This window comes from Leopardus geoffroyi, chromosome C3 (assembly GCF_018350155.1).
Source record: "Leopardus geoffroyi isolate Oge1 chromosome C3, O.geoffroyi_Oge1_pat1.0, whole genome shotgun sequence".
Classification (NCBI taxonomy): domain Eukaryota; kingdom Metazoa; phylum Chordata; class Mammalia; order Carnivora; family Felidae; genus Leopardus; species Leopardus geoffroyi.
In genome coordinates this window covers 73173827-73190486 of record NC_059338.1, presented here as the reverse complement: position 1 = coordinate 73190486, position 16660 = coordinate 73173827, and the positions used below count along the sequence as shown (strand labels likewise).

Here is a 16660-nt window from a genome sequence, read left to right as displayed (position 1 = left end):
CTATTTTTGGGGGGTCACGGGTGGGGAGTAGATTTTTGAAGTCTAGGAAACAGCTGGTGGGTAAGAATAACTGTTGTTTGAGTTACTTCTGTTTTGTTTCAACTTTTAAATGACCTAGAACGGTCTCGTGATTTGTATAAAGGAGAGACTGTAATTGACCACTTTACTACATGCATAGTTGCCACGGGCCAAATCAGCCACAGCATAGAATTCATGAAAACAGATGAACAAAGAAGGGATGTTTTTAAATGATCTCTAGTCCCGTTTGTGTGCAGTTTTTGTTTTTGTTTTTAAGTTTACGATGAGAGAGACAGAGAGTGAGCAGGGGAGAGGCAGACAGAGAGGGAGAGAGAATCCCAAGCAGGTTCCGTGCCGTCAGCACAGAGCCCGACGCGAGGCTCGAACTCACGAGCCGTGAGATCGTGACCGGAGCCAAAGTCAGACACTCGACCAGCTGAGTCCCCCAGGCACCCCTGCACGTTATGTACCTTACTCACTTGAAGCGCACATCTCTGGTTTCACGGTATTCACGGTCCAGCTTCGGCACAGTGAATTTTAGAACGTCTTCAGCACCCCAAAAGGAAGCCCCATAACATTTAGCAGCCACCAGCCCCTGGGCCACCACTGACGTGCTTCTGTCTGGATTCGCCTGTCCCGGGCATGTCACATACACGTGTCCTTTCACGAGTGGCTTCTCTCATTTACCACAGCATTTTCACAGGGGATCCACATAGTGGGTGCCAGTATTTCCCTCCTTTTTGTGGCTGAATAATATTCCACTGTGTGGATGGACCACTGTGTTCATTTGTGATCAAGCTGACTGGGTTTTCTGCACCATCGGGCTCTTACAAATGCTGCTGTCGTGAACATTCACGTACAGATTTCGTTTGCATGTGTGGTCCCATCCCCTGGGTACAAGCTGGAGACTCCGGATTTCTTGTTTGTTTTTTAAAAATTTGTTTATCATGAGAGAGAGAGAGAGAGGCAGAACCTGAGCAGAGGAGGGGTGGAAAGAGGGGGAGAGAGGGTCCCAAGCAGGCTCCACGCTGTCAGCACAGAGCCTGACGCGGGGCTCAGTCTCAGAACTGTGAGATCACGGCCTGAGCTGAAATCGAGAGTCCGACGCTTAACCGACTGAGCCACCCGGGCGTCCCGAGACCGCTTTTTAAATGTTGCAAAACCTGGAAAAACAAATCTCACTTTGGCACCTTTTATTCTGCCACATCCATCACTGTGAGATCTCTGATGCTTCCTGGTTCCAGAAACCAATCTCCATGTCCCAGAACCGCCCCCCCCCCCACCCTGCTTTCCCCCTCCTCCATCCCGGAAACAACCCAACCACCCCCGTGTCCCAGGACATCCCCCTCTCCCCACCGTGTCCGGAAACTCCCCCCTCTCCCCCCCTCCTGTCTCCTGGAAACCCCCCTCTCCTCCCCTGCTTGTCCCCGAAAGTCCCCCCTTCTCCCCAATCCCCCCATGTCCCAGAAACAAGTCCCCTGTGTCCCCGGAACCCCCCCCCCATGTCCCAGAAACTCCCCCCTCTCCCTCCCCTCCTGTGTCCCAGAACCCCCCTCCTCCCTCTCCCCCTCCCCTCATGTCCCGGCCCCCACCCCCTCAGTAAACCGGACCCCCTTTCCCGGGAGCAGTCGGGGTGCTCTGGTCCCCACAAGAGCCGCAGGAGTGACTGGAAGCAGATGTGGTCGCTCGTTGTGGTTTTTCATTGGGAACAGAATCAAACCCTACACTTCAGGTGTTTATGTCACTCCAACCTCGTGCTGAGTCTTCGTCAAGAGTTTCCGCAAAAGCCTCTGACTCCTTTACAGACGGTGGCACGCCGTCGCCACGGGGGCACCCAGCACGTGCCAGCTCGCTCGGCGCCAGCCCGTCCCCCGTGACCGGGTTGTCCGGGCTCGGGGTCCCTTGTGCAAAGCTCGATGAGGCGCAGGCAGCCATCCCGGGCTCCGGTTAAGAGCCTGCGGTCCCCTCACGACGGAGGGTCTAGGAATTACACATCACGACGCCCTGCACCCCACCCCTGGGAGGGGGCGCTACCGGCATCTCCCGGTGAGGCCGGCAATGCCGCCGGAGAGCCCGCGGTGTGCGGGCCGGTCCCCACGGCAGCCGCGGCTGTGGCCCGAGATGTCCACAGCACCCAGGCCCAGAGGCCGCTTGGTTTTGTCTTGGGAACGTTCAGTCGCCGAGCCATGTTTTCGGTCTGGTCTCTGCTGGGTGACTCGTGGTGGCTGAGGGTGGGCAGAGGCCAGATCGCGCGGCCTCCTGGCTGGGAGGGGAGCTGTGTCACCGTCCCGCCCCTGGCGGGCACACAGATGAGCGTGAGAGCGAGAGCAAGGGGCCGCCCGGAGGCGGAGGCTCTAGTGCCCGTTTCCCCGCCTACGACGCCCTCCCCCCAAACCGACATCCAGAGACCGCCGAGGGTCTGGGCTGTGGGACAACAGCGGTCTCACCGAGTCGCGACACTAACCAAGCGCTTGCATTTCAGTGCCCACGGCGGTCCCCAAGACGACCTCGGAGACCCTCAAGCACAAGATAAACCCTTCGGCGGGAGAGACCCTGCCGCACGCCGTGGACGTCTTGCTCTACACGCCCGGTAGGAGGCCTGCCCTCGCTCGGGGCTGCTCTGTGTCCGGCACTTTGGGGAGCTTGGTTTGCGTTTGGGGTCAGCCCTGAAGTGGGGGGACGGGACGCGACAGGGCGAGCGGGGACCAGGTGGGGGTCTAGTTGTTCGGGTGAGGCCCTGAGCGACGAGGCGAAGCCGGGAGGCTGCTTGTGCCCTCCGCCTCGGGAAGGCCAGGCCCCAGGGAGCCACGGCGACCCCACCGGGGCGAGCGCCCCGTGGAGACTCTGCTCCCACCTAGCCATGCCTCACGTGGCGCAGCACTTTGCAGTTTAAAAAGCGCCTCCACTCACGTCCTTTCTTTCTGGGCGTTTAACCTGGGCCTGCTTCCACTGTGATGAAGGACTGCGCCCAGGGTCTTGCATTAGAGACTGCAGGCGCGTTTCCCTTGCTCGTCCGAATGCCTGACAACACGGTTCCCCTTCATGTGGCGAGGCTGTGGCCCTGCGTCCGGCGCAGACCTCCCAGCTGAGGCGCAACGGAGGACGGACGGGAATCAGCGCCGCGAGGGGCCTCAGCCTGAACACAGACCGCCGTCGTGTCACAGGCGCAAAACCGTCGAAGATGCTTTGGCTTAAGTCTGACTTGGAAAGCGCTGTGGGGCGGGCCGCTCTGAGGGCACAACGTGTTGGAGAGCAAAGGACTTCATTCTGGGCAGGAAAGAAGCTGTGGTCTGGCGCTTTGCTTCAGCTCGTCGGGGCGTGAGCCAAGCGACAGGGAGCATCACGGATGTGCCCTCCTGTCCCCTTCACGGTTACGGCTCCACAGCTGTCTCCCAGCCCACCCGGTTCCTGAGGGCAGATGGCAGCCCGGCGGCAAAGCAGTTTCCCAGCACGAGAGGACAGTTTATCTCGTCACCGGGTGTCCTGAAGACCCAGCAAGGGGACACACCGAGCGCGAAGGAGGACAGAGCGCAGTTGGACCTCGGGGCCCTGGAGACTTACCAGGTTCATCCGGTCGAGGCTCCGTGTTGGCTGTAACACTGCAGACCAGTGGGACGGGTTTTTTTGTTTTTTTTTTTAAATGTTCCTTTACTTTCGAGAGAGAGGGAGACACAGCATCTGAACCAGGCTCCAGGCTCTGAGCTGTCGGCACAGAGCCTGATGCAGGACCCACGAACCGTGAGATCATGACCGGAGCCAGAGTCAGACGCTCAGCCGACTGAGCCACCCAGGCGCCCGAGACAGTTTTTATTGTGGTGTCTGGATAAATGAGTATTTTTAGAGTTAAGTCAGAGTTAACTTAAGTTAACTTAACTTTTAGAGTTAAGTCTGATTCCTGTAAATCAGAACCGACTGGACTGTGGGCTTCCTGTCACGATGGGCTAGCTGGTTCAGACCAGCCGTCCCTCCCAGAACATCTAGAAGGGCCAAAGCACAAAACGACCACGGAGAACGGTGGAGCCCCTTTTTCCTGTGGAGCGACTGCCAGTTCTGTAAGCTGCGTCTCAGAAGCGAGGAAGTGAGCACAGCTGTGGCCAGTGCCGAGGGGCCGGAGGGACAAAACTGGTCAGGACCCGTAGAGAAGGGGACTACTGGTAAGCCCTTTAGCGGTGGCTCCGGACCCCTCTGTTTACCCAAGCGCTAAGGAGCCAGCCCTCTGGCCTCGAAGCATCCCAGTCCCTGATGAGACTGAACAGTGTAGGGTGGTATCTCCCCAAGGGGGCCAGTGGAACGAATACCCCAGGGAGATTGACACATTCGTGTCTCCTTGACGTGTGACAGAGGTGATACGACAGAGCAGGGGTTTGAGGGAAGGACTGTCTTTACCATATGTGACGTCAGGGATGTCGCGTATCACATGGAAAACACAAAGCTTGACCGCACCACAGATCACACAGTCGGTTCCAGGTGGATGGAAACCTACACGCGAAAGCCACTGACGAACGTAAATGAAGACAGCACCCAGCTTCTAGCAGAGAACAGAGGAGAGCATGTTCGTGACCTTGGGGTAGAGAAGGAGACTGTACGTCCACGCGAGCCGTGAAGGAAGAGACTGGTGGAGTTCGCTACTGAGATGATGGAATTGTAAACAGACACTTTGGAGGGAGCGAACCAGGTGGTCGCAGAGCGGGAGGGGCGCTGGCAAGGGCTTGGGTCAAGGGCGGGCACAGAGTGGCTGCACATCTGGGAGAGGAGCACAACCCAGCTCAAAGATGGGCAAGAGACCTGGGGACCCGGGTGGGGGGGGGGGGTCTGTTGGTTGTGCGTCCGACGCTTGACTTCAGCTCAGGTCATGATCCCAGGGTCGTGGGATCGAGCCCCACGTCAGGCTCTGCTCTGACAGCAAGAAGCCTGCTTGGGATTCTCGCTCTACTCGCTCTCTGCCCCTCCCCTGCTTACGTACACGCTGGCTTGCTCACTCCCTCGCTCTCAAACATCTTTACAACACGGGCGAGAGAGGTAATACCTCACCACGGAGGACAGCCCCCACGTGTCCGCTTAAAGGCCGCAGCCTAATGAGCAGTTAGGGAAATGCAAAGATTTGACAGTCAAAAACCCAAAAGCTTCATGCCCTCGCAACGGCCATCGGAGGGCCCGCCCCACCGGGTGCCAGTGAGGATGTGGGGCCGGAGGCAGCGGCTCCTGTCCCGGCTCTCCATGCCGCACCCCCTTCCCGCTTTCTGCACCTGGTGCACCCCTGCTGCTCCTCTGCCCCCTGCCCGGGACCCCCTTCTTCAGCGACGGCCCCGCCCCGGCCCTGCCGACTGCGGCTTTCCGGGCGGAGCCGGCTCCCTCCCGAGACTTCAGGCTCCAAAGCTCGTGCTCTCTTCCTGTCCGGGGCACCTGGCGTGGGCCTGGCCCTCGGCAGGTACTCGGGCAGCGCCGGTGCCCGAGTGATGGCACCAGTCACGTGCACGTGCATCCAAGGGTTTCCCTTTGAAAACGTCTTTGGGTTGTTTACTTCTTCAGGGCATCTAGACCCGGCAGAAAAAGTTGAAGACGCTCACCCCAAATTATGGTGTGCTCTAAGTGAGGGCAAAGTGATCGTGTTTGACGCTTCCTCCTGGACGATTCACCAGCACTGCTTCCGAGTGGGCACTTCTAAGCTGGTGAGTAAGCGGGGCGCCGTGCAGGGCGGCACTTTTCCAGACGAAGCTGCGATTCTGCGAAGACGGAGAAGTCCACCTGGGCCCGGCAGTGGGACAGGGTATCCCACGGCATCACTCCGTATTGTCAATAGCAGGTCTTTAGGTTTTTTTGAGAGAGAGACAACGCATGTGTGAGTGGGGGATGGGGCAGAGGGAGGGAGAGAGAAAGAGGATCTTCAGCAGAGCCCAGTGCGGGGCTCGATCCCACGACCCTGGGATCATGACCTGAGCCGAAATCGAGTCAGACACGCAACCAACTGAGCGTCCCGAGGACCCCCGTTTTTATTCTAAGTTTAATTTTTTCATTGTGATTCTTAGTTATGTGCGTTTCAAAGACTTTTTAAGGAATAGAATAACTTGAAATCCTAGTTACAATCAAATCGAAAGGCCGCCTTGTGAGGCCATCTCTGCTGTCCCCAGTCAGGCCAGGTAACAAGTAAAGTAGTAAATTCTCCCAGTTACATATGCGAAAACACTGTCCTCGTCTCACCGAGATTTTCTTTGCTGTTGAACAGAAAGAAACTTGGGCAATTATCTCAAGAAAGTGCTCCCACCTCTGGACGTTGCAGTTCAGAGCAGGCCACCTGAGGTATCTTTGGGCCGCGAAAGAAAGACATTTTACTAAAATTATACCAGTTCTCAGGGAGATGCCTCAAAAGAAAGGGCTTTTTCCAAATGATTATTTCTGAAATTAGTAAGCGGGCTTCCTTTTCTAATTTATGGGACTATTTGTTGGTAAAATTAAAGCTAGCAGTTTTTTAGAAACTCTATCTTCGGACTTCAAGAGGAGGAGCAGTGAATCACTGTCCACACTCACTGTGCCTGGGATCTGATCTGGTCTCACCCCGTCCACCACGATGCCAGGTTTACTCGGAAGCCTACTTGTATTTGGAAATCTGCGTTCGGTTACCAGGAGAGGGTTGCACGTGTCACAGATGAACACAGGAGAGACCGTCCTCAAGTGGAAAGTGAAGCGGCTCGGGAAACTGCAAGTCAGGAAGGCGTCAGGAACGCCTTTCAGTGACGTGGTTGGATGGGTTGAGATGCTCGCATAAGCACAGCTCTGTTTCACGTGTTTGTGCGACCTGTGGATCTCTCCAGTGTGTCAGTCCTCAATTTCTAATTTCCAAGTCTCCAAAAACAGGGCACCCGGGTGGCTCGGTGGGTTCAGCGTCCGACTTCAGCTCAGGTCACGATCTCAAGGTTCATGAGTTTGAGCCCCACATTGGTCTCTGCTGTCAGCACAGAGCCCACTTCGAATCCTCTGTCCCCGTCTCTCTCTGCTCCTTCCCCTCTCAAAAAGAAATGAGCATTTTTTTCAATAAGTTATACAGGGGCATCTGGGTGGCTCAGTTGGTTAAGCGTCTGACTTTGGCTCAGGTCGTGATCTCACAGTTTACAGGTTCGAGCCCCGCATCAGGCTCTGTGCTGACAGCTCGGAGCCTGGAGCCTGCTTTGGATTCTGTGTCTCCCTCTCGCTCTGCCCCTCCCCCACTTGCACCGTCTCTCTTTCTCTCTCTCAAAAGTAAATTTAAAAAAACTTAAAAAACAAAGTTACACAAAAACATCTATAAATTACCATTGGTTGTTGACTTTTCTAGGCCAGAAACCCAGAGAACCCTGTCTCGCTACAGAACGGAAAACCGTGGGCAGTTGTGTTTGTGATTAGTCTAGTCAGTCCTCATTATTTGCACATTCCATGTTTGCAAATTCACCCGCTTGCTAGAGTTTATTTTAACCCTGAAACAAATACAGTATTTTCACGGTTATCCGCAGACGCACACGTGCGGAGCGGGGGAAGGAAGGAGCTGTTGGTGCGCGTTCCCAGCCGAGGTCAAACCCGTGGATGCTGTGTCTTGTTTCAGCCCCTGCTGGACACAAGTGCCCTCTTTGCGGCCTATTTAGTGCCACGGTTTTGCATTCTCGTGTTGTAATGGTGATTTTTGCTGCTTAAAATGGCCCCCGGTGTAGAGCTGGGGTGCTGTCCAGTGTCCCTAAGCCCAAGAAGGCCGTGATGGGCCTTCGTGAGAGAGTCAGGCACTAGGTGAGCTGCGCTCAAGCATGAGTTGCAGCGTACTTGGCCAGGAGTCCGGTGTTAATGAGTCAGCAGCGGTTAAAAAATCAGATGTCTTTTTAAAAAAAAATTTTTTTTTAACGTTTATTTTTGAGACAGAGACAGAGCATGAACAGGGGAGGGTCAGAGGGAGACACAGAATCTGAAACAGGCTCCAGGCTCTGAGCTGTCAGCACAGAGCCCGACACGGGGCTCGAACTCACAGACTGCGAGATCATGACCCGAGCCGAGGTCCGCCGCTTAACCGACCGAGCCACCCAGGCGCCCCCAAAATCAGATGTCTTTAGACAGAAGCACTTTGAACACATAACAAGTTTACGTACCGATCGGCAGACAGAAACGTGGCCAGGGCTCGCGGGAACCGAACCCCGGGTCCCCCCCAGGAGCAGAGGTTCAGGGCTTGCGGGGAGTGGGTAGGACAGAGCTCCTGGGGGTAACGAGAGGGGCCAGTATTCGTGACGCGTTCTCCACCCGCTGTCAGAACTGCATGGCAATGGCGGAGCAGAGCCAGGTGTGGGTCGGCTCGGAGGACTCCGTCATCTACATCATCAACGTCCACAGCATGTCCTGCAACAAGCAGCTCACGGACCACCGCTCCGGGGTCACGGGCTTCGCTGTCCAGAGCGGGGCGCCCAGGTACGGCCGGGCCCTGCCGGGAGAAGGGGCCGCTTGGCTCCCGGGCGGGCTGGGAGTCCCTAGGGGGAAGGGGCCGCGGTCGCCATGGCGACTGCCTCCCGGCGCCAGGCCGGCCTGTCCTGAGCAGAGTCACATGACATTGTCGTCTGTGTCTGGCCCTGAGTACAGAGGCGCGGGTCTCTGCTGTGGGCCAGCCCCGGGGTGAGCGTGGGGCTCAGGCGGCCACTTCCTCGCCTGTCCTCGGCGGCTGCCAGTCTGCCCCAAGTCTTTGGCTTGCGGACACAGCATCCCATCTCTGTCTTCACACGGTGTTTTCCGAGTCCAAATCTCCCTGATGAGGATGCCCGGCATAGCGGATCAGGGCCCATCCTGTTAACTGTCGCTTGAATACTCCCGTAGAGGCCCTGTTTGCAAGTAGTGCCGCGTTCTGAGGCCCTGGGGGTTCGTGGTGGCCCTTGGTTGGGGGGTGCAGTCCGACTCCTAACACTTTTGCTTCACTCATTCGCTGTCTTTACGTACTAAGAACGTCAGCCCGAAGGCAGGCACCCATGTTCTGCTCTTTGCCGCGTGTCCTGTGCCTAGAACAGGGCCCGGCACACAGTAGGTCCTCATTTCCGGTCACCTGCTTCACCACCTGGACCCGGGGCCCACGGCCCTGAAGCTTGTCTGCTTGCTGTCCTCCGTGCCGCCCACCCCCGCTGCCCTGTCCCTTAGTTTCAGGGGTGCCGTCTGTCCTCAGGCCCGGCTCAGAGAGCAGCAGGTGCCACCCGGAACCTCAGCCGCTATCACGAGGGGAGGGGGCCGGGACAGCACGTCCTGCGTAAGGGGCTAGATTTCCCTCAGCCGCCACGTTAGGGTCTGCGGAACCGGCAGCAAACACCGACGGGCGAGGACCGGCCTCCTCAGCAAACCGCCTTCTCCTGCGGGATCGGTTAGCCCCTCGCTAATAGTTCCCGCGACACGGGCAGCGTTCGCTTGGGCGAGAATCACCGTGCACGCTGTGGACCTTTATCTAATGGTGACTTCGTTGGCTTCCGTGCCAAGTGTTTTACACCCGTGTGTTTGCACCCCCAGCAAGGTGTATTCGTGCAGCGCGGACGGGACGGTCCTGGCCTGGAACGTGAGCTCCCTGCGCGTGACCAGCAGGCTCCAGCTGCCAGGTGGCGGGCTTTCGTCCATCCGCCTGCACGACGGCTGTCTGTGGTGCTGTAAGTCCTCAGCCTCGGCCCCCACGAGGGGCCCAGAGCCCTGCTCCGGGGGGAGGGAACCCCAGGACGGCCTGCGGCCGGTTTGCTCTGCCTCACGCGTCTGCAGCTGCCTGCCCCCTCCCGTGTCTGTGGCTTCCGGGAGCCCTCTGTGGCCCTGTCTCTGTGTGTCAGCGCGCGGGCTCGGGTTGACCCCACGTTTACCCCTCGGAGAAAGCGTCGGACTCCCCTTGGAAGCTGCCGCCCCACCTTACGTCCCCGCCCGCGGTGTGTGCCAGTTGTGATCCCTCCGCGTCCCCACAAAACGTGTTGCGTTTGGTACCGTAACCACCCTCGTGGGGCCGCCTGCCTTTCCCAGCCGCGTGCTCGTCTGCCGCACGTGTCGTCCCTGCAGAGACGTGGGCTCGTCAGTCTGCGCACCTGCGGTGCCCTGAGCAGGCTTGTGCATGAGGCTTCTGTCGTCTTCGCGCCTTTCCGTGCCCCACTTGCCCCTTCTGTCTTTGTCGCTCCGTCGAAAAGGACGCGGGAAACGAGAACTTCTTACATTCAGTTTTTCTTTTTAGCGCCACATTTTCTGCGTTTTGCTTTACCTTTTAGCGGTTGCTCTAAGAACTGCAACCCGCAGGCTTACCTGTCACAGCCGGCCCGAAGCAACCAGGACCCCCCTCCACGTATCACGTACGCAGCTCACACGAGTATGATCAGTTCCGTTTACCTCCTCCCGCCCCTTTGGCTGTTGCTGTTAAGAGCAGTATTTTAATGCTGCCGTCGGGATACAGCTCGGAAAATATTGTTAACATTTTTGTTTACGCACCCCCCCGGTGTTGGCCTGTACGGTCACCATTTCGGGGGAGCTTCGTGCCTGGTTTGCCTCTGGCATCATTTCCCTTAGTGTTTCTCATGGCCGGAGTCGGCTGTAAACAGACTGATCTTTTCCACACACTCTAGCGGTCTCTTTCCAGTTTTGCGTAGCCCTGTCTGTTTCTGATGAGAAGTCCACCGTCGCTGCTACTGTTCTGCTGAAACGATCTGCCTGTGGCTGCTTGCGGGCCATTCTTTGCTTTCGGGAGTTGGGGCTACACTGTGCTCAGGCGGGAGGCCTTCGTGTCTGTCTTGCTTGCTCTTTACGTTCAGTGGGGGAGACTTGGAACCGTTATCTCTTCGAGTATCTCCTTTATCCCTTCTCTTTCTCCATGTCTTCTGGGATCCTAACTTTTTTTTTTAATGTTTATTTTTGAGAGAGAGAGAGGATGCAAAGCTGGTTCCAGGCTGACAGCAGAGAGCCTGAGGCAGGGCTCAAACTCACAAACCGCGAGATTATGACCCGAGCCAAAGTCGGGTGCTTAACCGATAAGCCACCCAGGCACCCCTGGGATTCTGTTTATATACATACGTGCGTGTGTATTCATTCTAGAATTATGTTGGAATATAAGACGTATATTCTAATATACATATTAGACCATTCGATAACACCCCACTTGTCTCAGGCTGTACTTTTTTCATGTTTTTCTCAGCTTTAGTTTGGTTAAGACCGAAAGCTTCCTCTGTCCTGTCTGCTGGTGAACCTGTCCGGCAACTTTTCATTTCTGTTAGGGTTCGTGTATTTTATATTTTTAAAGAACCTGCATTTCTCTTCTACATTCTTTGTGCCCATGCATCCTCTTTATACTTTCCTGGAAGTTATGACATTTGTTTGCAGTCAGAAGTCCTTCTCTGCTGGGTCCCAGGGCATCTGTGGGTCTGCTCCCGTTCACGGCTTTTCTACTGAGTTGTAGTGCTGCCTTCATGCTTGGGGTGTAAAGGGACTTTGTTGTGTCCTGGGTGTTGTTGATGACACATCAAAGAGACTCTGGGTTAAAGCCGCCTTTAAAGAGCATTATTTTATCCTGGAAGGTCGCTAAATGACTGGCCGGTCATCTTGAGCCTGTGTAGAGGCTTCCTTTTAGGTTTTTCTTTGGTCGATATATTGCACTTTTGACCTTGTTCCTAGAGTACATAACGCTTCGTTCTGGCATAGTCTTTATTTTATACGCATGGCTCTTTGAGGGTCTCAGGGAAATGCCCGAGGCACACACACTGGGCCTTCCCAGCTAGATAAGCTACAGCGTTGAAGTAGGTCTCTTCCCAGGCCAAGGATCTAAGAATTTTTACATAGGTGTTTGGGCTCCCTCATTGGGGGGTGTTCCCTCTCTTTCCGGCCACACTGGCAGCCTAGCCGTGCCCTCGGCCATGGCGGACTGCAGCATATGCTAGAACGCCTTTCCTCGGCGTCCCACAAAGAACCGGGAAGTACCTTTAGGGAAAACCTGGCGTTTCTTTTCTTTGGAGGATCGTAGGCCTCAGCTCTCGCTGATCTCCATGGGCTGTCGTGTGTGTGTGTGTGTGTGTGTGCGCGCACGCGTGCACCACCCACCCCTGGATGCATTTTGGACTCAGAGCTGACCAGACCTTGGGCTAAAAGGTGCCTGTTAAATGCAGGGAGGGAGGTAACAGATTAGAGTGAGGACAGATAGCTTTGCTGTAAGGACAGAATCCCTTTTACCTTCCAAGTTAACTGAATGCAGTAAGCAGTTTTCCTATTTAACAACAACGAGAAAAGTACAAGACAAACGCAGAGTTTCTTGAGGCAACAGAGAGCACATGCCTAGAAAGTGTTGTCCCTGAACGAGAGTCACAAGCAGGAATCTGGGTCGCTTATCATGTGTTACCAGTGCACATGCCGGGCCCGTGTCCGTGTCTGTGTAAACTCAGGACATCTGTGTGCACTGAGGCAGAACCTGGAAGATCATGAGCCTGAGGGGCCAGAATGTTCTAGCCCAGTAGCACCATGTGAGACCTTCGTGTCTACCCTCGGGGCTGCAGGGGAAGCAGCCCACGCCGTGTGCCCAGGTCATCTCCTAGGTGGGGAGTAGACCCCAGTCCCACACCTGCAGGCGGACGTTTGTACCTTGAGGTTGCTGGCGCACCCGTGGCTCAGGCTGTGGCCTTCAGGTCGGCACGTCCAGGTTCAAATCCGGGCTTGATCTCTGGGCAGCTGATCACTTTGGGCAGGTCCCTCACGGGCTCTTGGAGTGTGTGTCTTCGTTGGAAAAGTGAGCTAGAGGGGCGCCTGGGTGGCTCAGTCGGTTGAGCGTCCGACTTCGGCTCAGGTCATGATCTCACGGCTCGAAGGCTTGTGGGTTCAAGCCCCGCGTCGGGCTCTGTGCCGACAGCTTGGAGCCTGGAGCTGCTTCGGATTCCGTGTTTCCCTCTCTCTCTGTTCCTCTCCTGCTCTCACTCTGTCTCTCTCTGTCTCTCTCAAAAATAAATAGTAAAAAAAGTGAGCTAGAGAGGGTGCCTGGGGGGCTCAGTTGGTGGAGTATTCGGCTCTTGATATCGGCTCAGGTCATGATTGCTATTTGTGAGTTCGAGCCCCATAAGGGCTCAATGCTGACAGCTCGGAGCCCGACTGGGATTCTCTCTCTCCTCTCTCTGCCCCGCCCCTACTTGTGCTCACCCTCGCTCCCTCTCAAAATAAAATAAACTTCAGAAAGAAAAGTGAGATAGAAATCCCACCCTCCCCTTCGAGAGCCAAGGTCCTTGGCGCGCTGAGCGTTGGTGACGGCAGCCTCTTCTGTCCACGGCAGCCTCTTCTGTCCACGCCAGCTTCGCGTACTGGGGCTCATTCTGCCGGGGCCGCTTCCTGGGGCCACGCGTCCAGCGCACTGAGGAGGGCTCTGGGGAGGGGGACAGAAGTGCCTCTCCACAGGGTGAGCCCAGGTGCTCCCAGCCAGCAGCAGGTGTCCTGGGGCCTTACGGCTCAGTCCAAGTAGGTAAGGGTTTCTGGCTGTCAGGCTCCCCGTGGATGAGGCTCTGCTTATTAGGTCTCAGAAAAACCACACCGAACGGAGCCTAGAAGCAGGAAGGCGATGTGACGGCAGCTCGCACTTTCCATGACTGAAACTCAGCTGGGCTTCCAGTCCTGGGGTGGCCACGGCCGGCAGGGGTCCCTCTGTGTCAAGGCCGAGTGCCGGGGGTCCTGTGGTCCGCTCGCAGGGGACGGGAAGCCGGAGTGGCACAGCTCGGGGCCGCTCCCACGTTCCACCTCACGGGCTGCTGTGCCCTCCTGCCCCCGTGTGTGCGAGGCTGGCCCGGTGGCCGCAGTGCCGGGGGCGGGCGGCCAAGCAGGAAGCACGAAGACAAGGACGGGCTTCGCGGCGTTTCTGTCCCTCCGTGTCCGGGGCTGCCCCGCAGCCAGTGTCTCCACGTTCCCCGCTGCCCGGAGCCTGGTGCCCTACAGCTCTCGGGACGTGCAGACGCTTGGCTTGCAAGACGACCTTTTCCTTGAGCCGTAAACGGAAGCACTTAGTGGCCTGTGGTGCCGTCCCCTGTAGTTCTAAGCGCCGACAGGGTGAGGGCAGGCCGCGCCTTCTAGTGACAGGAGGAGACCCGGAACGTCCGCGTTTGCAAAGCCTCAGGAGGGGCCGCGGGGCGGACGGGTCCCCGGGGCCCTGGGAGCAGCGTGCCAGCGCCCGAGCCGGCACCGGGCGGCAGCCGGTTGACCTTCCCGGCGGCCGCGGGGCACCCGCCTTCCCTCACGCTGGCTCTTCTGCTCCGCAGGCACAGGGAGCGGCATCGTGGTCGTGACGACAGGTGGATCTCTTCGTCAGGAACTGAAGGTGGAGGAGAACCCTAAGGACGCGAGCACCTCCTTCCTGGGTTTCCAGCTCCTCCCCGAGGTACCCGTCCCGGCAGCGCCCTCCGGCGGCACAGCGGAGCGGGCGCGGCCACCAGCCACACTGTGATTCCCGTTTCAGCAGGAGCAGCTGTGGGCGGCGTGTGCCGGGCTGGACGGCGTCTACATCTGGAGCCTCAGGGACCTGGCCCGGCCCCCTCAGCGGGTCCACCTGCAGGACTGCGCCGAGGTCAGCTGCATGATCAGGGTGAAGAAGCAGGTACGGCCGGGGCCATGCCTCCCCGGAGCACCCCCGCCCCGCCCTCGAGGCCGGTCCGGGAAGGACTGGATTTGGGGGCGCGCAGGGGTCTCCCCGCCCAGGCCCGGCGGCGTGTGGCCGACGCCCCCTCCGTCTCTCCTTGGCAGATCTGGGTAGGCGGCACAGGCCGGTCACAGGGGAAGTACAAAGGGAAAATCTATGTGATCGACGCCCAGAGGAAGACAGTGGAAAAGGAGCTGGTGGCCCACACGGACGCGGTAAAGACCCTGTGCTCGGCAGAGGACAGATACGTGCTGAGCGGGTCGGGCAGCGGGGAGGGGAAGATCGCCATCTGGAAAGTCGAGTAAACGTGGGTGAATGTGCCAAGCCGGGCTGTGCTCTGAGGGCCGCGTGCCTTCCGCCCCTCGCCGGCGCTCCCCGGAGAAGGTGGCCGGGGGTGGGGGCCGGTCTGGGCCCCGCTGGGGGCGGGGGCACCGCCGTGTCCCCTGCACGTGCCCGCTTGGCTCCTCGGCCTCCTGACGCATAACGCACTTTCTCTCTCGCACTTTCCTGATTAAACTGTGCCAACGGTGTTTCGGGTTGGGGTGCTTCTCAGGCAGGCGGATGCATCAACTTGCTAATAATCTCTGTGAAGTTACCCAGTGTTGTCTAGAAGGTTCCAGAACCCATGACCAAGAGCGAGCGCCGGAGCCGGTTGGAAGGGATTTAGCCAGATCACATACGACCTGCAGACCTCATTTCTCTGGTTCTGCCTTCTCTACTTCATTCAATGAATACATTTTAAGCATCAGGCTTACAGGAGACCTACGGCCTTCGGTTGGCTTCTTGTTGCCAGAAAAGTTCACGAGAGGAGGTGTTTTTTAAATGACCGCTTTGTGGTTGAACGGATTTGTGCCTGCCCTTGCTTTCCCCATCAGAGCAGGTGACCCAAGAGGGGACAGGGAGGGGACAGAATGCGATAAACGTGTGTGCACAGGGGTTGGGCTCACTGAGGCAGGCTCTGGATTTAACTAAGGCGAAATTCTTATAATGAAGAAATCTAGAGAAACTTTTCTACCAAAGATCACAGACGAAAACTTCTGTCTAAAATAGCACACACAACCTCGTCTTCCGGTGAAGTTGCCGTCATTTACCTTAACGTACGTTTCACCTGTCTGCATGTGGAGTGCACGCCAGACATGTCTGTAGGAGGTGCTTTATTTAACTGAAGATGATCTCATTAGCTCTAAATAACTACACATTTGCAGAAAAAGACCTTTTTTACGTTTGTACTATAACATTGAGATTTCATTCCCTCAGGGTCCAGCAGGGAGGGTTCTGGTATGGTTATGGGCTGTGGAGGGGGCACCCGCCTGATGCACCGTGTGAGGGCCCGTGGCCTGTCCCCCATGGACCCGCCACAAGCTCAGCCGCGGAGGGGCCTGCTGGACTCTGCCCTGGGTTTTTGGAATCAGACACTGTGCTGGACCTCACTCACCCTGGGAGGTCTCAGAGGGTCTCTGGCCAAGTTCTGGTAGTATCTACAGGATCTCCAGACGAAAGCTTTGACCAGGCCCCGGGCTGGGTCTACAGGACCTAAGCGTTTTGCAAGGTCCAGACCACTGACCCAGATTTTGGGGTGCTCTGGGAATGTGGTACAGAGAACAGCCAGGTGGGCTCATGCCCCCATGACTATGCTTACGAAGGGGGTGCGCTCCCGACTTCCAGAAGGAAGACTCGGCCATAAACAAAGCGCGGGAGGTTGAATTCTGCTTTTGCAAACACATGGAAGATTGCGGTCAAATCCTGTCAGAAACACACATGAATTATTTAATGTCTGTCCACACGTGACCAGGCGTTTTCACCTTGTCAACAGTAAATTCCTTTATTAAAGACTGAGGTCTTGTTTTCGTTCTTTATCCAACATTAACCGGTGGGAGAGATCTGTGAAATAAGACAGGACACCTTTGGATTTGCTGTTAATTCCGAGCGCCCATCAAGTTGTTCTAATGCAGGCGTTTCATTTCCTTTATTCTTGGTGATAATTTCCAAGATCTTACTTGACAGTGATAGAGTGGCCAGTGGGGCTTGTTGAAATGGAAAGGG

At 56.8% G+C, this 16660-nt stretch overlaps 1 protein-coding gene across 5 annotated transcripts in view; it reads left to right on the top strand.

Moving 5' to 3' along the window:
- Nucleotides 1–16453, top strand: part of DENND3 (DENN domain containing 3) — a 52033-nt gene extending 35580 nt beyond the window's left edge. Inside the window, exons 17-23 of one of the 5 annotated variants that reach the window (XM_045453519.1) lie at nt 2501–2608; nt 5548–5687; nt 8282–8436; nt 9511–9644; nt 14241–14359; nt 14438–14575; nt 14722–16453. In XM_045453519.1, coding sequence (XP_045309475.1) covers nt 2501–2608; nt 5548–5687; nt 8282–8436; nt 9511–9644; nt 14241–14359; nt 14438–14575; nt 14722–14922 — 995 coding nt within the window. In that variant the 3' untranslated portion in view covers nt 14923–16453. Of the gene's footprint in view, nt 1–2500; nt 2609–5547; nt 5688–8281; nt 8437–9510; nt 9645–13504; nt 14004–14240; nt 14360–14437; nt 14576–14721 lie in introns of those variants that run through there. The other 4 variants (XM_045453520.1, XM_045453521.1, XR_006706142.1 and 1 more) reach the window with 4 other exon arrangements.
- The last annotated feature ends 207 nt before the right edge of the window (nt 16454–16660 follow it).